Source organism: Zonotrichia albicollis, chromosome 20 (assembly GCF_047830755.1).
Source record: "Zonotrichia albicollis isolate bZonAlb1 chromosome 20, bZonAlb1.hap1, whole genome shotgun sequence".
Taxonomy (NCBI): domain Eukaryota; kingdom Metazoa; phylum Chordata; class Aves; order Passeriformes; family Passerellidae; genus Zonotrichia; species Zonotrichia albicollis.
The window spans coordinates 8014398-8038740 of record NC_133838.1 but is presented as its reverse complement, the minus strand read 5'-3'; the positions used below and the strand labels follow the sequence as shown (position 1 = coordinate 8038740).

Genomic DNA, 24343 nt, shown 5'->3' with positions numbered 1-24343 from the left:
ACCTATTCTGTACCTCCAAGTTGCTCTTTTTGATACTCAAGAAACTCATCTAAGAGTGCATCCTTTGCTGTTGTAAGTAAGGGAGCCAAGTACTGTTATGAATGTTATTTCTTGCATGGAGCTGCTGGCTATTGTGCCTCATGGGCTTAAGGATGCCTTGCCTATTTCATTTTTAGGTAGGCATTGGCTGATTGGAAATTCTGCATATTTTATGCTGAGAGTATGCTCTAACTGTCCAATTCGACAGCCAAAATCCTTTCATTGAGTGTGTTCATCTGCAGATGTTTTAGTAAGTCTTTAAATGAGCAGCATCCCTCAGGATTTCTTCTCTGGGCAAGGCTGTACTCAAAACTTCAGTCAGTTAGTTGCTAGTGCTGAATGTCAGGAATTGCCAAGTGTGTGTGTGCCAATGTGTGTGAAGAGGAGCTGATAATCCAGTCTAGGCAGAACCTTTCCTAGAAGAAACATGTAATTTTGAACTGTAATGTGCAGCTTTCATGAAATACAAGCAGTAAGGGTGGGAAATGGGTTTTAGTCAGCCTGTAATCCAAATCCATTTAGATTTGAGCTGTGTAGTTGCAGAAGTAAATTCAAGGACATTTATTTCTTAGATCTTGCAGTGATTGGCCAAATAAAAATGCTTATCTTTGCTATTAATAGCTGTGCTTTTTCCTAAATTCTTGTATGGAACGCTCTTGTGGGTCATTTTATTAGGTTTTTCCCCCTGAATACCTGTGCACATCTGGAGCTACTCTGTTTCTCTAGTTTTAAAGTTTGGGTATTGCCATCAAAGGTATTTCACCTTAAAAGCCCCCCAACTCAACCCACCTTGGAAGTTCTTTTCCAAATTATTAGTGTCACCATGATCTCTGGCTGCTCAGTTTGAAGAAATAAATCCCACAGTTTTTCAAGACACTGCCAATTTGCCTTAAATCCACACATCTGAGACTTTGCAGGTGTTTGATGACTGCAGAGATTTTTAGCAGCTGCCTGGGGAAGCACACTTCTGTTAGCACAAACCCCAAGAGTCAGGGAGCCAGGTTCAGCATTTTAGCTCTGTGAAAATTGTGCTGCTGAGCTTTTTGCTAGCACTGGAGCATCTAGAGCCTTAATTAAGATTGTTAGCATTAATGAAGCCTCAGAGAATTGGTAACTGGATTGATTTCCAGTTGTACAGAATTCATAGCTGAGCATGTGCATTCCTGCACTGATGTTGGAGGGACAGCAGAAGGGCTGGGCTGTGCTTGTTGCTGGAGAAACTGAAGTCATAGTAGAGCTGTGGGTTTCTATTCCACAGCTGAATGTTAGTGTAGGAAACATTGTCCTGTGGTTAATTTTATTTTACTTACAGTGCTCTGTAGCTTCTCTTACTAATTTCTTCTTGTTGCAAAATTTGTGTCAACGATTGCAGTTTTCTCTACCTTGAGTCATCACACAGATCTTTTGATCTTTACTTGTGAATGAATTTTTGGTTGTCAGGGTTTTTTTTTCGTTGGTTGGGGTTTTTTTTGTTGTTTGGTTGGTTTGGGGTTTTTTTGGTTTTGGTTTTAGGTTTCGGGGGGGGGGCGTTGGGTTGTGGGTTGTATTTGTTTGATTGGGTTTTTTGTGTGTTTGTTTTTGATTGGTTTATTTTGAGGGTTTTTGGTTTGGTTGTTAGTTTCACAACCATCTCCTTCCTTGGTTTTTTTCAGCACCTTTGGGAAGTAAAAATGCTTGGAAGTTAAAGGGGGGTGTGGTGGCACCAGAATTAAAAGCAGGGAACTCCTCTCCCTGGTGCAGTGCCATGTACTGCTGTACATGAACTTCAAACTCTTAAATGCTTGTCTTGGTTAGTGTAACACCCTGCAAACTTGGATTTACTTTGCTATTTATTGTGATCTTTGAGCAATTCCAGTTTCAGCAAGTGATCTTAATCATCCTGTCTTACTTGTGGGGTTTTTGCCCCTGGGTTGTATTGGGGTCTCTCTTTCTAGATTGAATGCCCTGTCCTCTGTCCTGATCAAAGTCACTTCTAGGACATGAAGATTTATATTTTCTTGCTGTATTTCACATCTCAGTGCTTTATTTTGCTCGCTGTGCCTGCAGGATTTGCTTTCTGCACTTGTGCTGTGGCACTGGATGCAGCTGGGTCTGAGTTTGTCACTTTTTCTAGTGCAGCCTAGCAGAGACTGAGGAGAGCAGGGTGCAGAAATGCAGTTACAGCCCTGCAGTGTGTGAATTGGGAGAAGTGCAGGTTCCTGTATGAATTAAGGCTTTCCATAGAGAAAAGCTCTCCTGGATGGGTTCAGCCTCAGATCTTTTACATGTGGAGCATTTAAAAAGAGCAGTAGGAAATCTGTTATTTGTGGGCAGCACTTGGGGAGGGAGCACAGGAAATGCATAAGTGTGATTGTGTTTCATTGCACTGCCTGCTGTAAATATATCAGATGTAAATGAGAGTTTAGGGTGGGTTCCTCTAGGTGGACAAGGGCTGGGCAAATTGAGAAGCAGGTGAGAGGGATGATGCATGCTGTGCATATATATTACAGATATTTTGGCTTTGAACAGGTCTTAAAAGAGTTTTCTGGTTCTGTTAGAAACTGGAAACCACACAAATTAAGGACAGCATCTAAAATAGTTATATTTTATTGTTCACACATACAATTTGTGTGTGTGTTATATATAATGTATTGATATGTACCCCTGCCACACTTATTTTTTAGACTTTGTTCTTTTGGAGGGTTTTGTTTGCTTGTTTGTTTTATCCTCCTAGTATAGCTTTTCCATTATCTTAGATACCTATCATTCAAAGAACTGTTGACTTGGAAACCTGTACTTCTTGCAGAAGTTAATTAAAGATATAAATGAAAGCATCCCATGAATTGGCCCTGTATCATCTCCTTGGCAGTGCCTGTACACTACTTGTGTTTTTATTGTAGGTGTGGAGGGTGCAGCTTTCCAGAGCAGACTTCCCCATGACAGAATGACATCCCAGGAGGCTGCCTGCTTCCCTGACATCATCAGCGGGCCCCAGCAGACTCAGAAGGTGTTTCTGTACATCAGGAACCGCACTGTAAGTTTGTGGTAAAAATATTGGTGAAAAAAGGGCAGGAAATTTGTGTGCTTTGCTAAGTCTTTTTGGCAGTTACCATATCTAGTTGAATTTTTGGTTTTGAGGCAGTGGGGTTTCATTTCTGGCATCCTCTTAAGTTAAGAAAAATGTACTATCCAGTTCTTGCTCTGTGCTGTGAGCAGCATAAAGAATCTGTAGTGTTTTTACAACAGCCAAAACAGGGGTCAAGGCTTTCTCCTGTGTTTTTGAAAACTTAAATAATGTTAGAAAAATTATAGTGGGAAAGCAATAAATATTTTGAGAATTGCTGTGTTACCATAGTTAAGAGACAAAACACCTTATTCACCACTCAGTTTTTTCACAGACTAAAGATGACCAGGAAACATCATGGGGCATTGGCCATGGTAACACCCAGTGCTTAATAAGTTTAAGTTATTTCAAATTTATGAGTGGAATAGCATAACTCCTGCTATTCCTGTCATGTTTTCCTCTTAACTCAAGTTGTAACTTCTGGGAAGTCATGAGATGTGTAAAAACAGGCCAGAGCATGCCAGAAAGTTTGGAAAACAATTTGCACAAAATAAACAGTGAGTAATCCTTTTACAAATGTGTTAGAAGCAGAAAAGCCTTCCACTGAAACTAGGAAATTACTGGAGGGAGATATTTGCAGGGAAAAGCAGCACTGCTGGGCCTTATTCACTGCAGAGGAACATTCCTGAGCAGGAATCCTGTTTGAGGAAGGCTTGTGAGGGGAACTTTTCCAGCAAGAATGGCAGAGACCATGGAACAGCTGATATGAACCCAGAGCTCAGCAAACTGCAGTGTGCAGCCTCTTAATCAGCCATTTGCCTCAAATAGCCTCCCAAATTATAAAGAAAATATTTCTTAACCATTCCTATTCATTATAGTTGTAAGATTTCCACTTTAATTTGGTATCTGTGAGGAACTGTGAAGCTCAGTAATGCAACTCTAGGGAAATATCCAAATAAATGACTAATTATGGAAGGCAAAATGGAGTGGAAATGCTGTGTATCACCTAGTAAAATTATTTATTTACTCCTGTGCTACAAAGTAAGAGTTCTGTTGGGAAAACAGGTCTTTTCTAGCATGAATTGACCTACTAACATATCACAGACAATTCTTCCTGCTCAGTTTTTGACCTGTAAATGTCCTGTAAATGTGCTTTTTTGTGTATATGTGGCCAGTGTAGTCCGTGGTTGTGTCTTACATTGGTGAAGATGGATTGGATCATTAAATATTGAGATAAATAAACCTTATAACATGAGAAGTACTGCTGTAGCTTTGAGAAAAACATGAAATCTGATACCAAAAAGACAATCACAGATCTTTGTGCTACTTTGGTGTATTTCCACTTATTTGAAATGCTGTGAGAATTTCAAACAGAGTTCCTTAAGGAACACTGGAGGGTGAAGTTCAGTGTGGCTTGGATATTCCTGCCAAAATTTAATTCATTAGGGGATTTCATGTCCTGACAGTATTTGGTAGCAAACATGGGGCTGGAAAACACCTCTTGTATTGTTTAATGTGATTTGTTGTGTTTGTTTAAATCCAGCTGCAGCTCTGGTTGGATAACCCAAAGATTCAGCTGACATTTGAAGCAACTATCCAACAATTAGAAGCACCTTATAATAGTAAGTCATTTTTTCACTGCCAAAATCATACTGGATGAATCATTGCTGTTTTCTTTCGCTTTTGTTTGAGGAAAAGCTGCTTCAGATGTTTGAGTCCTTTGTTAGTGGAGCTCCATGAGTGGTTATGTACAGACTGGGATATTGGTTCAGATTTAGTAGAGTTCATTGTCTGGTGAAGAAATATCATTAGCAGGGTTCATAAAAGCTGCTAAAAATGGATTGTTACAGTAGGGTTAATTCATGTGCAGCTCTTAGGGTTTGCTACAGCTTCTTGGTGGTTTTTCAGATGTAAAACATTATTAATTGTTTTTTCAGCTGTAAAACATTATTAATCATGGTTTTTGGAAGGATTTTTCAAGACTTAAACAGACTGGATGTGATGCAAGAAGGCAGTAAAAGAGTGAGGAGTTACTGCTTGCAAATGGAGACCATTCCACACTGCTCAGACAAAATCCCAATAAACAGGGAAAAGGTGCAGGGTAGCCATAAAAAAATAATTGAACAGGAAAATAGTGCTGAAATGAATGCAAATATCCTGTCAAGGACTGCAAAATAGGAATTTATTGTGCTTTTAAAAATAAAAATGAGAATTCAGTGCTGCAGTAAGTATTGGCATAATACTGGCAAATCACATCACAGTGTCATGATGCTGGGATTTTGCAGTTTCAGAAAAGGTGTTATTCTGCACTAGATTAGAAGAAACACCTGATATCCTGCACAGCTGTTCAGGCAGGATTCAGAACTGAAGTACAGCATGGGTGTTTTTCAGGCCTCCTCAGGACGGTGAGTGGTCAGTGGGGCAGCAGAGCTGTAGGACAGGATGTGTTTGGTGGGATTTGCCCAGTTTGCTGTGAATATTGCTCAGTATGGATGTGCTGCTGAACATAAGAATCATTTTGAACATTTCTCCATTTCTCAGGTGACACAGTGCTCGTTCACAGGGTTCACAGCTACCTGGAGCGCCATGGCCTGATCAACTTTGGCATCTACAAAAGAGTCAAACCCCTTCCAAGTAAGAGCCTTGAACATTGTTTCTAGTTGAAAATTTGTTTTATTATTCCATGATTTCTTAGGGCAGCTTTTTGAGTGTTCTTTTTTAGAATTGCAGTGCTAAGAAAATAAAAAAAGGCTGGAAGGCCATCTGGCTATTGATGTTAAAGTGTTTTATTTTGGCATAGAGAAGCCATGTATTTATGTAAATCACTTTGAGAGGAAAAATTGTTGGCAAATCTTCTGTAGATAATTCAGTGACTGTCACTTTTTAATGAGTTATCTTGGTTCTTCATTTGAATAACTAAAGTCAGAAACACAATATTTTGCTTAGATCTGTTACATGCTTATGTGATTCTAGAATTTTGCAAGTGAATTTCTCTGCCCTTTTTAAGTTTTATTCTTCTGGGGCAGAAAGAAATCAATCTATGATACTTTGTCCCCCATAATTAATATGAATTGCTTTCTTCTTCAGACAGTTGTCTGGAAGCATTTTTTCTCCTGTTGTTTTCCTTGTTCCAGATGTACTGCTAGTGTATTTTCCTTGTCCCTTTTTCAGCATGATATTCAGAATTCAGTTTTGTTTTTGTTAAAGAATTTATTCTCTCACCCATTAGAAAAAAGCTGCTTTTTGTTCTTGGTATCTCTTATAAGACTGTTTTCAATTTAATGCTGCACTACTGTACCTGATTTCTCTGTTTCTTTAGCCAAGAAGACAGGGAAGGTGATCATTATTGGCTCTGGAGTCTCTGGGTTGGCAGCAGCTCGCCAGTTGCAGAGTTTTGGCATGGATGTCACAGTTCTGGAAGCCAGAGTATGAATTTCTGTGCTATTTTACTTTATTACAACTGAGCCTGTTGATGACTGGAGCAGGGCAGTGTCCCTGCAGCGTGCTGGGGTCACTGTGGGCTGTTCCAGGCAGGCAGGATGGGTTGTGCTGCTGAACCTTTGCACAAGGAGCTGAGTGGATCTGGCCTTGCTGGGAGCTTCTGATGCTTTCTCACAGCTGGGCTGGATGGTCGGGTGCTGGTGTTGTGTGCTCACACCAGAAATAGCTTAAAACAACCTTCTTTCATGATTAGAAATTGATTTTTCATCAGAAAGCAGAATGCCAGACTAAAGGGAAGACTAAACAGAATTTCAGGAGTGTATTATTAAGGGTTTGTTAAACTGTGGGAGAGGGCAGGAAAAGTACTCTGTGTACTGACAGTCTACAAAGTTACAAATATATGAAAAATATATAAAAAGCTAAAAATCTTAAGCCACAAAGGAGAGGAGGAAATCTAGTACATAACTAAATTTGTGCATGGACAGTGAAGAGATTGGCTTTGGAATCACAGTGGATCCTACTGTAGAAACAGTGAAATATGTCCAAATCAGATTAGGCATATTTTTATCTATTTCTTTCCTTTTTTCTTTCCTTCTCCTTTTTTAAATGCTACTTCTTAACTTAGGCAAATTAATTGTGCTAGAGTTCATGTGCGGATTTTTATGGAAAAGTGTACATTCTGTTTATTGAACCCTCAGTTAAGAGAATATTTGTGCCATGTTTTGTAGATGTTTCAGTGATTATATTTCAGTGGATTTCTTACTGAGTGTAACTAACTGGAGGTTTAAATCTTGTGCTTTCCAAAGGACAGAGTAGGAGGAAGAGTTGCCACCTTTCGCAAAGGGAATTACGTGGCTGATCTGGGAGCAATGGTGGTGACAGGACTTGGTGAGTTTTTCAAAATCAGAAAGACAGGGGAGGAGAACAGGGGGCCAAGATGCTGTAAATGTGAAATCTTAATGCTATTTTATTTCATGGCCAAAATAATTGGGTATTTTTAACTCTTTAAAGTGTGTGTTCTCATTCAGCCTTTCAGCAGTTAGTATTTTCATAAATAGCAAAGCTGTATGATGGGAGAGACCCTAAAGAGACAGAATGTTTTCTTTCCATTTCCATGGGAAAACAAGGGAGGAGGGGAAATGGAGAGACATTCTAAAGAGAAAGCCTTTCTTCAGGGTTGAAACCCCAGAAGTACTTTCTCCATGTGATTTCAAAAATAGTTGTAAAAATAATGGCAAACAAACCACATTTCTATTATTTGTTACTGTTTTATGGGATGGCATCAGTTATTGGCATGGTTACTCTGCTAAGGAGATGGGCAGCTGTTTAATGTGGGATATCCTTCAGCAATGTAGTGAAATTATAAAATACTGTAAAATCTATAATAAACCCCTGTTCTTACTGACGGCCTAAATTTGGTGTCTGTCTCATGATCAGTCTTATTAAATTACATACAGAAACTGGTTCCAAAGAAATGAACTTGCACAGTCATGGAAAAACAGATTTCAGTTTGCCTATTGAAAGGCTGCAATATTTCATGTTTAATTCATAGAGTGATGGAATCTTAAGGGTTGGGAGGGACCTTTAAGATCATCTAGACCCCATCACCCTTGCTTTACAGAGACACCTTTCACTACACCAGGTTGCTCAGGGCCTTGAACACTGCCAGGTTGGGGCATCCACAACCTCCTTGAGCAGCCTCTTCCAGTATCTCAGCACCCTCACAGGAAAGCATTTCTTCCTAATAATCCAGCTGAAGTTTCCCCTCTTTCAGTTTGTACCCATTACCCCTTGTCATATCAATACTGCTTTTGTCAAGGAGTCCCTCCCTGCAGGTCCTGGAAGTAGAAATGTGGTTTTTTTCCATGTCCTCATTGCAGGAATCCCTGTGAAGTGCAGACCTTTGGCAGGGTTACACCAGGTCACTGGAATTCATACACTGGAATTGATGTTTTAGTCTCTGAAATTGCTTTAACTGTGGAGTTTTTGTTTAATTGCAGACAGATTTTACAGGAGTCTCTGTTAACTGTGTAAAATCTTTTCCAGGAGGAAATCCCATGGCTGTGGTCAGCAAACAAGTAAATATGGAATTGGCAAAGATCAAACAAAAATGTCCACTTTATGAAGCAAATGGGCAAGCTGTAAGTCTGATAGTGTTTCCATGAACCTTTTAAACAGAAGTAATATCTCAGTTCTGTTTATTACCAGGCTGTTGGTCTAGCTTGAGATGGCTTCCAGAGAGAGGGAAAAAGGAAATATTGTGTCCCTCTTTTTAGGCATTTTAGTTATATTGTAACATACCTGCACCTATTCTTCTAAAACCTGCTCTTTCCACATGAGTTTTTACCTTTGCATTTCAGAGGTTTTGTGGAAGCCAAGTTCTCTCACTTTTGTTTAACCTGTGAGGGGTTTTACAGATGTGAGATTTGCTCTTTCCAGCCCTTGAGCTCTCTCTCACCATGTAATTTCCCCATGTATTTTCACACTGGCAGCACTCACTCTAACTGGGTATCCTCAGTACAGTTAAATCCACCATTCCATGTGTGTCCTGCAGTGTTCCCACCATCATCCTAGACAAGCTGGGTTGGTGGTTGTTACTCACAAGAACCATTCCAAAGATAAATTACTGTCTGTAGCTCACTGAGCTGTGCCAAGCCTCCTAAAGCCCTGTGATTGTGTGGAGCCATCAGAGTCTTTTGGCAGGCTTCTGTAGCTGTGATGAACACACCTTCCTTTCCAGTGTGGAAATCTTCTGAGCCCTTAAGGCAGTTTGGTTTTCTCCTGCCAGAGAAGTTTGTTGTCATTGTGGTCTGACAGCTCTTCTTGTGCCCATCCTGCCAAAGTGTGGCATTGTGTTCTACAGACCTTGGGGTCTGACCATTTCAGACAGTTGAGGGTATTAAATTCTTTTTTTCCAAGGGCTATTCTCAGCAGCTGCATTATTTATGAATGAGTTAAGAACAATTCTTGTTCTTTTGTCTCCTAGGTTCCCAAAGAGAAAGATGAAATGGTGGAGCAGGAATTTAATCGTCTGCTGGAAGCCACATCCTATCTCAGCCACCAGCTGGACTTTAATGTTCTCAATAATAAACCTGTCTCCCTAGGGCAGGCTCTGGAGGTTGTCATACAGTAAGTGACTTTTATTTTTACTAGACTTTCCTATTTTGTGGATGAATTTCCAAGATACCTCAAACAATTGTGGTGCTCCTAGATGTAAGCATTTCCTCTTAATACTTGATGTCACAGATAAAGGAGCAAACCTCTCTTAAAACTCCTGAAAATCATTGCTGGAGGGGCTCAGGGTGCTTGGTGTCCATACAGTGCACTCACACTGCTTGAAAGCTAATGACAATTATAATGGCCTTTAATAGCAGGTGTATCTCTTATTTACAGAAACTTCCATTAATTTTCCAATTGCCACACAAGTATTTACTAAAATACCCCATTACATGACATTATTGCATTCCACTAATTAGATTGTGATAATAAATTTCCTCATTAACACAAAGATTTTATGTTGAGCTGACAATTGCTTCTCACCTTTTCCAGACTGCAGGAGAAGCATGTGAAGGATGAACAGATTGAGCACTGGAAGAAAATTGTGAAAACACAGGAGGAATTGAAAGATCTTCTTAATAAGGTCAGATGATGACATTTAGAACAAGATGATAATCATTGTGTTCCTCAGAAAATGGCAAAATATACAAAAATGTTCAAAGAAAAATATCAGAAAATTGCTACTAATGCTGTTCTTAAAATATGTCTTTGCTTAAGACCTACAGAGAAGCCCTGTTAGGACAAAGGTGTCACTTTAGGTGCTTGGTTAGGCAGAAAACCATAAAACAATATGGGAAAGAAAGGAAGAGGACAGACAAATAAAGAGTGATGTTTTATGGCTTCCTTTGGAGATGCTGGTACTGGCTGAGGCTTTTGGGGGTTGTTTAAAAATGTTCTCTCTCTTCACTACACATCTGATTTGTAGTACAGAAACAGTGGTTTAGGACAACTTCCATTATTTTTGCTCGTGGTAAATGATGTTTTTGCTTTTTATGTTTCCCAAATTAAAAATGCTTTTGGACTGCTCTCAAATTACTTGCACCATAGTAAGAAATTAATGATGTTGGGCTTCAGCCATGTTGTTTAGGGTTGGTGGTATTTACTGTGGCTTCTTGGAAGTGGAATTGCATTTACAAGTGATACCTGGCAAAACCAGGAAATCTCTTTGCTATAATGGCACAGTTTGAGATGAATATCCAGTTTACACAGTAACTTGTTGATATCTGCCTTTTGTCATTTTTCCCTTCTATTTTCTTTCTTTTTTTTTTCCTGCTTTATCTTGAAAGATGGTGAATTTAAAAGAGAAGATCAAAGAGCTTCACCAGCAGTACAAGGAGGCATCAGAAGTGAAGCCACCTCGGGATATCACAGCAGAGTTCCTTGTGAAGAGCAAGCACAGAGACCTGACTGCACTTTGCAAGGTGAAGGATCACACACATGCAGTGTGGCAGTGTTTTCTCTTTCTTCAGCAGCCAAAAATTAGCCAATTAGCCACATTTTTTTAATAAGAGTAGCCATTGTAAATGTTTCCACATCTCTCGCTATGATCCAGTGCTTTCAAGAGAATGTGATTTACAACAATTCTGGGTTCTAACACTGATCTGCTTTGAGTTCCTTTAGCTGGGGAATAATAAAGCTCAGTTTTAGGTGAATCTGCTGGCTCATATCAGCATGTAATGTTTTGAAGATGAATTTTTCTTAGATTTGGTCTTTAATACAGCTGGATTTCACAATAATAAATATATTATAATATATACCATGACATGATATGTTACGGTATAATATAATAAAATAGGTTATGATAAAATATTATATAGTATAATAAAATAATATATAACATAATATTATATATTATGTACAATACAACATAATATTATATATATCATAATATATTATGTAATATAATAAAACACAATATAATAAAATATATAAGTTATAATATTATATATAATATATTATATAATATATAACATACAATATAGTATATTATGTATTATATATAATATATATTATATATAATACATTATATATATACAATATACATTACATTATGCAATATATATTATATATAATACATTATATATTTTATATGATAAAATATTTATAAAGTATATAGTATAATACTATATAATGTAATGTAAATGTTATTATATAATAATAAAAAAATAATCCAGAAATAAAAACTGCATTTGAAGAGAGATAACTTTTCTCTAAGATAAATAAAAGTGGTTTCTTGACTAAAAAACTTCTTTCTAGCTAAAGATTATCATGTACAGAGCTCTGTCTTGACAAGCAGAGTTATTTCCCCTCTCTTGGGGTATCTTCATGTAGAGATGTGGCTTAAAAAAGGAAAGCATAAAAGCTTGAATTAGATCATGTCTTTGGTTTTTAAGTGTGATTGATTCTGCTTTGGAAATCTCCATGTTCAGTATTAGGTATAAACTTTGAAGAGAGAGAAGAATAGAAGTAATTTGTGGAATATGAAGCTCTCAGAACCATAGGAACCCTTAAAATATCAACAGTGTAATGGACCCTCGTGTTCTTCAGTTCTGAGTGTTTAAATCCCTGAAATGTCACCAAACTCATCTTTTCTGCAATGTGACACAGAGCTCTCTGTATCCAAAGAGCAGAAAAGCAAAATATGCTGGATTAAATGTTGAAAAAAGTAACAAACTTGATTTAGCTTCCACTAAACCCATGAAGTGAATTTTCTAGTGATTTCTATTGAGATTAGGTCCAGTCTGATGCTGCATGATGTCTTCAGGCCCTTTTACATATAAACTGGTTTTAATGTTAGTTTTTAATCTTAATAGGAGTATGATGAATTGGCAGAAACACAAGGAAAGCTGGAAGAGAAATTACAAGAACTTGAAGCCAATCCACCAAGGTAAAGAGACAAACTAAAAGGTTAAATCCTTAGGAAAGCAGTTCTTTACTGCCTTTGCCCTGAATTTCAGAAATGCTGTGGTGTTATGGGAACTGAAGAGGTTACAGAGGCACAAACATGGAGTTTGAGTTCCCTCAGCTTTAGAACTCAATTTCCTCATTTTTAGAGATGACTCAAACAGAAAAGTTGATTTTGAGAGGGTGATTCTGTAGAAATCCTGGCAGTAATCAGTGCCTGATCCCAAAGGCATTTGAGGTTTTAAATACCTGTCAGTAATGATAGCATGGAATTGTACTTATATTGCTGGAATATTGTTATTCTGTGCAATTTTACTAGGCTTTTTATTGCTGTCCTTATGCATGCAACTCAAGCAATTATTTATGTAACCTTTTTTATTTCTGAAGTTTTTAGCTTCCCTTTGAGTATTTTACATGAATTCTGCTTTAAAAACCTGAATTTGCTGGGTTTTGATACTCAGCTTTCATGAGAGAGCTCTGGATGTTCAGAAGAGAGTCTGATTAATGTTTATATTTCTGGGCTAAGGAGGGAGTCAGAAATGACTTGTGAAGAAATTTTCAGAAGCAATGCATTTACAATATCCTGTTCTAACAAGCTAAATGCCTTTGTGCTATATTTGTTTTTTCTAGTGATGTTTATTTGTCATCCAGAGACAGGCAAATACTCGACTGGCATTTTGCAAACCTAGAATTTGCTAATGCTACACCCCTGTCTACACTGTCACTGAAGCACTGGGACCAGGTGGGTAACAGTACTCAGCAATTCATAAAAACTTGAGCTATGTTTATTTAATTCTCATGAAAGTTTGTCAATATTAAGAGTTTCTATCTGCTTTTGTGCAGGTACTGAATTCTTATGTGGTTATTATTTGATGATGAAATTTCAGACAGCTTTTTGTTAGTGCCAAAACAATCTCTAACAGTACTCTCTGCCTAAAGTTTCCATTCTTATTACTTGATAAATAATCAGAAATAATTTCACATTTGTTTGAATCCTTAAAAAAGATTTTGAAATTTTTTTTTTGCCATTTTGTCGAGTTGATTATTTTCTATTGACTTGGAGGACTTCATTATGTGACTGCATGCTTTTTTTATGCCTCTTCCTTTTAGGATGATGACTTTGAGTTCACAGGCAGCCACCTGACTGTGAGGAATGGATATTCCTGTGTGCCCGTGGCCTTGGCTGAAGGGTTGGACATCAAACTGAACACAGCAGTCCGGCAGGTTCGCTACACGGCCTCAGGTACAGATTTCTGTGCTTCTGGAAGCACCTGTGAGGATTGATATTGTAAAAGCCTTCCCATGGCATGTTTGGGGTTAGATAAACAGCCACATTTCTAATTGGAATTCTGTAAATAGTTGCTAGAGGTTTATTAATCTTGAATTATTTTTTTATTATTTCTGTGACTCATTTGACAAAGTCTTTTCCAGTTGTATTTACTGATTGTTCACATTTATTCTCTTATTTATTTCATTGACTGAAGCATTTGGAGTAAGAGGTCTGGGCCTGTTTAAGGACCTGGTATTAGAAGTATAAACGAATGTAATGGAAGGAATGTATCTGTTTGTTGTTCTTCAAAACATTGGGCTTGGGAAACTCTCAGCTGGGAGAGCAATGTAATGAGAGGAACACTCTCTACTTGTTGATATATATAAATAATATTTACTGACCTGGATGAGCCTTTAGGCTTATCCCAGTGAGGCCATTTTCAGATGCTGCCCTAATTGTGTTTCCTGCAATAGAGTTAAATGGCCAGTAACAACTTGCCTGCAAGTTTAGTGCTGTTATTGTAAAGCTGTCTCCATAAACAAAATGCTTTCTGATGTGGTTATGGTAATTTATTTCATTTTTAATCCAAGGCTCTTGCCTCATGGCCTATTAAAGTGTTTTTTCTCCTCTTTCCAGGCTGTGAAGTGATAGCTGTAAACACCAGGTCCACCAGCCAGACCTTCATTTATAAGTGTGATGCTGTGCTGTGCACTCTGCCCCTGGGAGTGCTGAAGCAGCAGCCCCCAGCAGTTCAGTTTGTGCCGCCTCTTCCAGAGTGGAAAACCTCAGCAGTGCAGAGGATGGGCTTTGGCAACCTCAACAAGGTACAGGGTCCCTGGGGGCTGCAGCAGAGAGCCTGAAATGTGGCTGCTGGGGGAGAGCAGAATGCCTTTCCACAGCTGTTCTGCTGGGGTCTGGTGGTGAAAACTGTCTGGGGCACCTGCAGAATGATGGGAGTTGTTAACCAGAAAATGAGAGCACACTACCCTGTGGGGAGGCAGTTACAGGCAAACACCTCTATGTGTTGTGTATATTCACCACAATTCCCTTTCATGACCTGTCCAGTGACAAACATCAATTAGTGTAATTATCTTTATTTTTATTCCTTCCCTTCACTCCCCCTAACTGTTTTTACTCTTTCTTTGCAGGTTGTGCTGTGTTTTGACCGTGTTTTCTGGGATCCCAGTGTCAATTTGTTTGGCCATGTTGGGAGCACTACTGCCAGCAGAGGAGAACTTTTCCTCTTTTGGAACCTGTACAAAGGTAGCTGTGGTGCATGTCTGCTTTTGCCAGTGTCTTATTGTATAGTTTCAGATCTAGAAAAAACCACTTTAAAATGCTGTTAGTGTTCACATCTGGCTATGATAAGGAGATTGTATTTTTAGGAAGATGAATGGAAGCAGAGAGCAGCACTGACTGCAGACAGTTGCAGGCTGTACCTTTAAATTGCATTACTACCACAGCAGGATCAGTAGTTTAGTAGTTTGCATTAGTTAATTAGTAGTTTGCATTAGTAATTTTGGTTATCTGTAGCTTGTGCTACCACAACAGACTGTCAGGAGATCTCTGCAGTCATTGTACTGGTTTTGTTACAGCCATTGACCAGACTAAAAGCAAAGGTGTGTATAAGAGGATTATTAAATGAGTTATTTGTTTAGCAGGTGACCAGTGGGTTTTCTTCCATTCTGTCATAAGCAGGACAGGTTTCTCTGTTAACTGGAAAAAATTGGCTGTGCAAGGGAAGCATCTTTCTAGACTATTGAATTATTAAAATATTTGGTAAGATTTTACTGGAGAAATACAAGTAATGAGCCTTGGATAGCAAGGCTGTTCATGTGGCTTTTGGGGCTTTGTGTCTCTATTTTGTATTTAGGAAGTGAGGTCGTGGTTTTGGTTTAGATGGAAAGATCATGTCATGTACAAATTAACTTCACATGCTGCATTCTCATCCTTCTCATGAAGAAGGCAGAGCAGGTAGAAATGAAACAGAAATGCAGTAAAACCTCGTGTTGAAGCACAAGTCAGATGGCTGAAATCAAAACAACAATTACAGTTAATGTGATTAGATTGTGAAACATTGAAATATCATTCCTGATGTTTTCATTTAGGTTTTTAATACATAAATTCTGTTGATAATTCTAAATAGTATCTTGGCATATAAAAATTCATTTTCTTTTTGTTGTATTGAAAAATGGTGTAAAATTTAGGACTTCTTCTAGTAGTAATACTACTATTAGTAGTCTTAATTTTCTAATAGTACTAATAGTAGTAATACTATTCATACTAATTCTAATAGTACTAATAGTAGTAATACTACTACTAGTAGTCCTAATTTTCTAATAGGATCATATATGGTGGAAAATTTAGAACTATATCATTGGACTTGTTTAGTCTCCAACTTTCTGCCTTAACTGCAGATCCATTTCTATCCAAGTCTAACCTGTCTGATCAAAGTATTCAATTTCATGAATTCACTTGTTCTTTTTTCTCTCCCACCTCCCCCCAGCACCCATTTTGTTGGCCTTGGTGGCAGGAGAAGCAGCAGGGATCATGGAGAACATCAGTGACGATGTCATTGTGGGTCGGTGCCTGGCCATCCTCAAAGGCATCTTTGGCAGCAGTGCTGTGCCCCAGGTCAGTAGGGGGAAGAGTGCATTGCCAGCATGTGGGAAGTGGGAGAAGGAGCAGAGGAAACAGCACTATAAATGTCTGAGTTCCAGCTGAGGATCTACATGCAGCAGGGTCTGGTAATGTTTCGGAAAGACTTAAGGAATTGCCATCAAAAATTCACCTTAATGTGTGTTATCATAGAATATAACCATGGAGTTCACCACCAACGTCAGCCCAAGGACTTTGTCCCTTATGTTGTTGCAATTTGCATTGTTTGTATTTGTCACAAAGTGCAGAATTTGCACGTTGCCAACAGCTGAAGCTCCTGTCTCTGTCTTGTCTCAGCCCAAGGAGACCGTGGTGTCCCGCTGGCGCGCTGACCCCTGGGCCCGGGGCTCCTACTCGTACGTGGCTGCAGGATCCTCTGGAAATGACTATGATTTGATGGCTCAGCCAATCACCCCAGGACCAGCCATTCCAGGTGCTCCACAGGTGAGACATTCTTTTTAGAAAAAGCTCAGAACAAAATTAATTAATTTTTTCATTCATTCTGTCATCACATGTTTGGTGTCATTTGTTTGCTAAAAAAAAGAGTATTTTATTCAGAAAGCCAGTTTGGTTATGTCTGAACAGAGTATTTAATATTACACCTGTGTTTTGTACTCCATATTTTTATTGTCCATTACCATATTTAGGGGAGTTGTAGTGATTTGAAAGAGGGTAAAGGCCAGAGTGAGAAGAACAGGTATCAAAAGGTCTCTTCCAAATGAGGGGGCCAACACAGTGAAGGCAGGGTCATCTCCAGATCATGTTGAGAGAATTAAGTTTGAAAGCACTGCCAGGAAAGGCTGTGTGGCTTTGGCTTTATTTGAGTTCTTGTTTTAATGATACAAGTCATTAATATGCACAGCTATGATTAAAATTATTCTCTGCAGAATGTAATAATGAACATTTATTTTTCTCACACTTCTTACAATTCTGTGGGTAGTTGTTTAAGGTCTCAGTTGAAAGAGAAACTGCTGATTTAAATGAGTTGTTGAAGTTTTTGTTTGCTTACTGTGTGTCATGGTTTGATGCTGGCACAGTGCCCCCATGAACATTCATTCTCCCTTGTGTCTGCTGGGAGATGTGGCCAGGAATAGAGCAAAGCAGGCCCCAGTTTAGGAATAAAGGAAAGAACTAGAGTTAATATTCCAAGATTAGATGGCTCAATGTGTTATATGAACATTGATTTTTCTCCCACTTCTTATGATTCTGTGAGCAGTTGTTGAAGGTCTCAGTTTAAAAAGAAACTGCTGGTTTAAATGAAGTTTTGGAGTTTGTATTGGCTTACTGTCATGGTTTGACGTTGGCACAATGCCAGTGCTCCATGAAAATGCATTCTCCCTGGTGTCTACTGTGAGATGATAAGTAGCATTATTAAATGAGTTATTTGTTTAGCAGGTGACCAGTGGGTTTTCTTCCATTCTGTCATAAGCAGAACAGGTTTCTCTGTTAACTGGAAAAAATTGCTGTGCCAGGGAAGCACCTTTCTAGGCTAGAAGTGACCAGAAATAGGAATCCTTTATTCCTCAGGCTCCAGCTGAGGAATAAAGGAAAGAGCTAGAGTTCATATTCCAGAATTAGAAAGAATTCTTCCTAAACACCTTTGGCTGTAGAGTTCCAGTTACAAACACTGTTTATCGAGTGGCGCTTTCTTTTCTTGGTAATATGTAATAAATTCAATATGGCCTGTCCCGTATGCACCACCTTCACCCTAACAGAGATTGTGCTGTGATGTGACCAGAAATAGCAGGCTCCAGTTTAAGAATAAAGAGAAGAACTAGAGTCCATGTCCAAGATTAGAAAGAATTCTTCCTAAACAGCTTTGGCTATAGAGTTACACTTACAAACACTGTTTATTGAGTACCCCTTTATTTTCTTGGTAATTTGTAATAGGTTTAGTATTGCCCATCCTGTATGCACCACCTTCACCCTAACAGAGATTGTGCTGTGAAGTGACCAGAAATAGAGCAAAGCAGGCTCCAGCTTAGGGATAAAGAGAAGAACTAGAGTCCATGTCCAAGATTAGGAAGTATTCTTCCTAAACACCTTAGGTTGTACAGTTCCAGTTACAAACACCGTTTATCGAGTAGCGCTTTCTTTTCTTGGTAATATGTAATGAATTCAATATTGCCCATCCTGTATGCACCACCTTCACCCTCACAGAGATTTGCTGTGATTATAGAACCTTTACCACCTTTCAGTGCATTTGCTGACCGAGCCCTGCTGTTTTCCCCCAGCCCATCCCTCGGCTGTTCTTCGCGGGCGAGCACACCATCCGCAACTACCCGGCCACGGTGCACGGCGCGCTGCTGAGCGGGCTGCGCGAGGCCGGCCGCATCGCCGACCAGTTCCTGGGGGCCATGTACACCCTGCCCCGGCAGCCCACACCCGGGGTGCCCCCCCAGCAGGCTGCCAGCATGTGAGGGAGCTCTGCAGGAGGACAAGAGCACCTGCAGTGGACCCTGGCGTGGTTTGGAGCGGTGTCTGCTGAGAGGAGCCCGAGCCGCTGCACGAGCCCTGTCTGAGGATGGCCTTACAGAAGCTTTGGCTTGGCAGCCTTTTAGAGCTGTTTGAAACTGAATCCTTTACTGCAAAGCTTCACTCTGCAGATACTTCTTGGAAGACAAAAATAGCTGGAGAAATTTTTAAGGTGTTTGGGGGTTTTTTCTACCTATGTGTGTATTTACAGTTTGGTACTTGCACAAGGGCCTCTAGAAGCTGGTTGCTATGAATACTAGCTTAGTGTAGAATGTATGTAAATTTCTTTGTGGTTTTTTTATGGCTTTGTTTTGAAGAGTAATATTTTTGACCAATTCAATTCCTGTCTGGCATTCAAGAATTTGGGCAACTCTTTGCCTACTGGTAGCAAATCACACTTCTCCAAAATGGTCCATTGGCTGCTACACCACCTGCATTCTGCTGTAGAGTAACCTGGTATCACTGAGTATGCTAAGCATACTGATTTATTAAATACTTCCAACAAAAGAAAAGGTGCTGAACTGTGTTCCAGTGTCCTGAGGTGAACTCTGTGTGTAGCACAGCCTGCTGCAGTACATGGAACCACTGAATGGCTCCTGGTGTGTTAAACATCCCAAAGGAGGTGGAAACGATCATCCCAGGGCAGGTAACGTTACCAGGGACCAGGAGAACGGGCAATGCTAGCTGGGATGAGAGGAACAATGGGACATCCCCAGCCTGGAAATCCCTGCTTTGGGGCTGCTCTCTGATGTAGGGACATTGGTGTAATGCCTTGGCTGTATCTTTGTGCCTGGTACAGAAACAGTCTGGCTGTGAGCCCCTGCCTCAACCTGCAGCAGCTCTGGGGCTGCTCTGTGTGCACCTGCTCTCTGTGACACCGGGCTGGTGGCAAACACCCACTGCTCCTGGAAGCCCTCACACAGCACAGGCCATTGCCAGCAGTGCCATGTCCAGCTCAGGGAGCCTCAGTGGAGAATGGCTGTGTGCAACTGTGTGTGCACCAGCCCTGCCTCAGATGCATCCTGGAATGGGCATCTGAGATCTGAGATCTGCTTCTACCAAGGCACAAAAAGAAATGCCAGGTGCTCAGCTCCAGCACTGAACCACCCTGCAGCACACACAGACAGACAGACAGACACACAACACACACTCTGCTGCCTCAGTGCCTCTCCCAGGGGCAGCAGCAATGGGCACTGCTGCAAACACCACATCACACGGTGTAAAAAGAGAAGAGTGTTTATTGGTTATATACTGTAGCACTGACAGTGACTGAGTCAGGAGAGACATGCAGATAAGAGTGTGTTTACATTTGGCATGCAGACTAAGAGCACCATCTGTATCCACTGCATGGGCAGCCTGGGGAGGAAAGTGCTGGCTTTCCTCTTCTCAGCATGCTGAGACAGGGCAAGTTCTAAGGGTGGAACACTGCTCATAGCTCTATTGGACACAAAGTTTGTTTTAGGGGAGAAGGCAATACTGCAACCCTGGAAAATCTGCTTAACTCGGATGAACCTGTGATTATGAAAAGATTGCTTGCATTATTTGTCTTCTAACTAAGCTGCCCCACCCAAATATATGTTCACAAATACAAAAAAATAGATTTATTCTCTTAAAAATACATTCCATGCAGCCTGGAGTGCTGCTTCCCCAAAGCAGGAGCCGGCACTGCAGCCCAGGGGGATCCTGATCATGGGGGCAGCTGCTGACAATGGCTTCGTGTTGTGTGCACAGCTCAGCCTGGGGCTGGCCTGGAGCAGTGCCCTGATTGCTTCAGCCGTGTGCAAGGGTGGCAGGGATGAGGTCTGCTAGGTTAGAGTGACACCAGTGTGACTATTGCTTCAACCTGCAGCTGGGTGTTGTTGTGTGAGTGTCTCTGGGAGCAGCAAGGCACGTGGCTCTGCCCTGTGCCTCCTGCCCCTCTCCCTTGCTGGGGCCTGGCAGGGGCTGCCCTGCACAGCAGCAGGGCCAGGCTGAGCCCAGAGCCTCCAGGAGCTGCAGAGGTGTTGAGACGTGAGGGAAGCATTCCATGAAGCAGCCCAGGAGCTGCTGGGCCCTCAGACTGGAGCCAGCCCTTGTGGGGACAGCCCTGGCTCTCCAGAGGGAGCAGCAGCTGAGGTTCCTTGGGAGCAGCAAGCACTGACACTTCCTCTGTACAGCAAATACATTTACAACTTTGGAATTACCCGAGGGCTCGATGCCTGGCCTTGTGCATCATCGAGCCTACTGGAAAGCAGGTTATATTTATATGCTAAAATTACAAATACTTCTTCAGTGATGGCAATATTTACACATATACTCTATTTTACAGCTGTTCAAAAAAAAGTGTGCAATTCGAGTCAACACATTGTGTTTCCTGAAGTCATTGCTATAAGATTAATAATACAATCAGCTCCTATTGCACTCATTGACTAGAGGGCATGGCCCCTTTCCATACTAGGTAGGGTTTTCTTTCTCAGATTTCATCTCAGCTGTGGTAAAAACAACCAGTGTGCAGTTACCAAGTGACATCTGTGTCCAGTATTTACAAGCAGTGAAACTGAGTCTAGAGCAGGAGTTCAAGGTATCTGCTGTAAAATATTGAACAAATATCTGAGGCAGCTGGAGAAAGGAGAGACATCATCTGTGAGGAGCACCTGAAGACAGTGGCAGCAGCTCTGTGTTGCTGGGGCAATAGCTGGGGCTAAAGCCCTCCCATTGTCCTGGCTGGCAGAAGGAGAAAACCCAACAGCCACTGCTGCTGGTGGTTCTTCCCTTGCACTTCAGACTCGGGGTTGTGTTCTTGGGTGAGCAGAAAAGCTGATGGGTAAGCCAGTTGTGTGGGCAGGCTCAGGGATTTCACCCCTGTGTTGACTCACAGGGGTGCAGAGATTTCCTCACCACAGCTGAAACCACTTCCCTTGGGAGGCTCTTTGTGCTGAGCCACATCCACGCCAACAAGGTGAGGAGGAGGAGGAGGAGGAAGCTGCTGGATGTGCAGGGACGTCCTGTGGTGTGTGAGGCCATGTCCTGCAGCAGGATGGGGCTGGGACTGTGAGGGGAGGCTTCAGTCACTGCCCACAGTGATCCTTGTCCTCAGTGTGTCCGTGCTGTCCAGCAGTCTGTCCAGGCTGCAGCTGTGCCCAGCAGTGCCCCAGGGCAGGGGAGCCCCACACCCTGCAGGCTCTCCCAGAGCCACCGTGGCCGGTCCAGGTGGCAGCAGGAGAGCTGCTCCCAGCAGGGAGGGATCCCTGGGACACCTGGAGAGGCGGGGACAGGCCAGGCTGCCTCCCAGGCAGGTACAGAGGGAGGCAGCTGTGGCAGCAGGTTTGGTTTGGAGGGCACAGAAGGGGCAGAGTCAGAGGCAGCAGCAGAGCAGAGCTGGGCACTGCTGGGCACACAGGGTGAGGGAAGCTGCTGCTGCTGCTGCTGCTGCTCAGACAATGCAGCTGGCTGTGGGTGGTGAGCCTGGCACACAGCGAGTGCTGGGCAGGGCAGGGTGCTCAGGAAGGATGCACAGCACTGATACATCCACTGCTTTCAGACTGCACAATCCATAAGGATTTCCAATCCTTCCTGATAAACAGGGCAGGGGGAGGCAGTAAGAAATCTGAATTTAGCTTCAGAATTTCACTTTCTTTCATTTTAAGTTTCACTTTAAATTTTTTTCCCATTATTTCATTCTACTAGCACTACCATGTCAATGGTAAGAGAGAGCAGTTGATACAATTTATTTTAATATAATTTAAAGATTATTAGAGCTGCCACTCAGTACTAATTTAAAAGCATCTTTTTTGTCTTGTTAAGCAAGTTGACACATATGCCATGATATGTAAAAGAATAAAATGGGGGGTTAAAAATATACACTTGGGAAAACATCTTTAAAATTCCAAAAAGAAACTATTTTTTTTCAAAAATAATTTTTCCCTTCCTCCAAACAATCTTTATAAAAAAATAATCATGTCACTAAAACACATCCCTTTTACAGAAATGTTTTCATAGATATTTTGCAACCAGCTCTATTGGTTTTTTTCTTTTTTTTTTCTGATTAATTTTCTTCTCAGAATTAAGATGTGCATTTCCCAGGCCAGGAGCTGCAGCACAGGGAGGTGCAGTGCAGGCAGTCTGGTCCCTGCTCCTGCACAATGTGGGGTGCAGCTCAGGGAAGCTGTTGGGGTGCAGCTCTGCCCACAGCAGCTCTGGGACAGATCAGGGACCTTTTCTGTCTGAGATTCTCCCTGTCCTGCTGCAGGGAGGGACAGGACAGGCAGCACTGGGGGTGTTTGTGTGGGGGCCAGCCCAGCAGCTGGGGTGGGATGGGAAGGAAAGGAAGGAGAGTCAGGACCCTGCTGTGAGAGCCAGGGACAATCACCCTGCTCAGGACAAGCTGCTGGTGCCCTGAGCAGCCCTGCAGCTGTGGGGACGTGTCTGCCCCACAGTGACAGAGGCTGCACTGGTGGGGACACAGCTCTGTGTGTGAGCACTCTCTGAGCATACCTGGCGTGGCAGACAGGGGTGAGGCACAGACCAAAGCCACCACAGATCAGCTCAGGGTCCAATCCAGCTGTCTCCATCCTGCTGTGGGAAGGAACAAGGACATTGTGCTTGACTGTGAGGAAAAGCACTTGTTTCTTTTTCTCATAGGGCTCAACTGCCTTGCACCAGCACAGAGCTGCAGAGTGTAACACAGCACCAGCCTGCAGAGTGTAACACAAAGCTCCAGATAAATGGCACCTGGTCCCAGGAGGAGGAGGTGTCACTGCTGTGTTGCTCTGGCTCACTGGAGGATTTCTTGGTGCAGATCTCACCTGGTGATGAGTAGATCATGCAAAGCTTGTTGCAGAGACTGACAGTGATAGGGAACCAACTCCTTCTAAACATTTTCTGCTCTCCTTCCCTCTCAATTTGTAAAGTAACCAGCGGGGAACAGTCTCCTCTTGCCCAAGGGTGCTGGAAACACAGGTGCTGAGGTGACCACTGCCCCAGCCAGCAAGGAAAATGCAAACTCCATATGAGCTGAAAGCCTTCAGTTGTGGTGGACAGCTTCATGGGCTGGTGGATGCAATCACAGGGACACTGCTGGGATCTTGTGTGAACGCAAGTGAACAAAAAGTTCTCTCTTGTGCAAGGAGTACCATTGTTCAGAGAGGCTAGGTAGTCAGACTTTCCATATGGAGACAGAGCTATCATCCTACAGGGAAGATAAGGATTGCAGGTACAGAGATGAGAAGTGGGAGTCCCCTGAGCAAAGTCTCTGCAGCTGCCTCTTCAGCAATGAAGAAAAAGAATTCACTGGTAAAGCTCTTGTACCTTCAAATCTCATTACAAATCTGGTTCCAGGCTGCTTGAAGCCTCTGGAGAGGTTACAAACAGGTGGTGATGCCTCTGAGCTTGGTACTGTCCTGCCTCTTGCTTCACCATGGGCACTGAGAGGGGAGCACAGCTCATCTCCGCAATGTCCGGCCGGCGCGGGCAGGGCC

The 24343-nt window shown here is 41.7% G+C and overlaps 2 protein-coding genes across 6 annotated transcripts in view; one reads left to right on the top strand and one right to left on the bottom strand.

Annotated features, from left to right (window-relative positions):
- KDM1A (lysine demethylase 1A) overlaps window positions 1–19227 on the top strand; it is a 27816-nt gene extending 8589 nt beyond the window's left edge. For both annotated transcript variants that reach the window (XM_074555730.1, XM_074555729.1), the window contains 17 exons: window positions 2919–3052; window positions 4626–4704; window positions 5624–5716; window positions 6402–6508; window positions 7330–7411; window positions 8570–8664; window positions 9510–9652; window positions 10073–10163; window positions 10867–11001; window positions 12394–12467; window positions 13115–13226; window positions 13595–13727; window positions 14391–14578; window positions 14903–15017; window positions 16261–16388; window positions 16710–16856; window positions 18647–19227. In XM_074555730.1, coding sequence (XP_074411831.1) covers window positions 2919–3052; window positions 4626–4704; window positions 5624–5716; window positions 6402–6508; window positions 7330–7411; window positions 8570–8664; window positions 9510–9652; window positions 10073–10163; window positions 10867–11001; window positions 12394–12467; window positions 13115–13226; window positions 13595–13727; window positions 14391–14578; window positions 14903–15017; window positions 16261–16388; window positions 16710–16856; window positions 18647–18832 — 2042 coding nt within the window. In that variant the 3' untranslated portion in view covers window positions 18833–19227. The remainder of the gene's footprint in view (window positions 1–2918; window positions 3053–4625; window positions 4705–5623; window positions 5717–6401; window positions 6509–7329; window positions 7412–8569; window positions 8665–9509; window positions 9653–10072; window positions 10164–10866; window positions 11002–12393; window positions 12468–13114; window positions 13227–13594; window positions 13728–14390; window positions 14579–14902; window positions 15018–16260; window positions 16389–16709; window positions 16857–18646) is intronic.
- The window catches only part of LUZP1 (leucine zipper protein 1), a 33497-nt gene continuing 28376 nt past the window's right edge, over window positions 19223–24343 (bottom strand). For all 4 annotated transcript variants that reach the window (XM_074555725.1, XM_074555727.1, XM_074555728.1 and 1 more), the window contains exon 4: window positions 19223–24343. In XM_074555725.1, coding sequence (XP_074411826.1) covers window positions 24308–24343 — 36 coding nt within the window. In that variant the 3' untranslated portion in view covers window positions 19223–24307.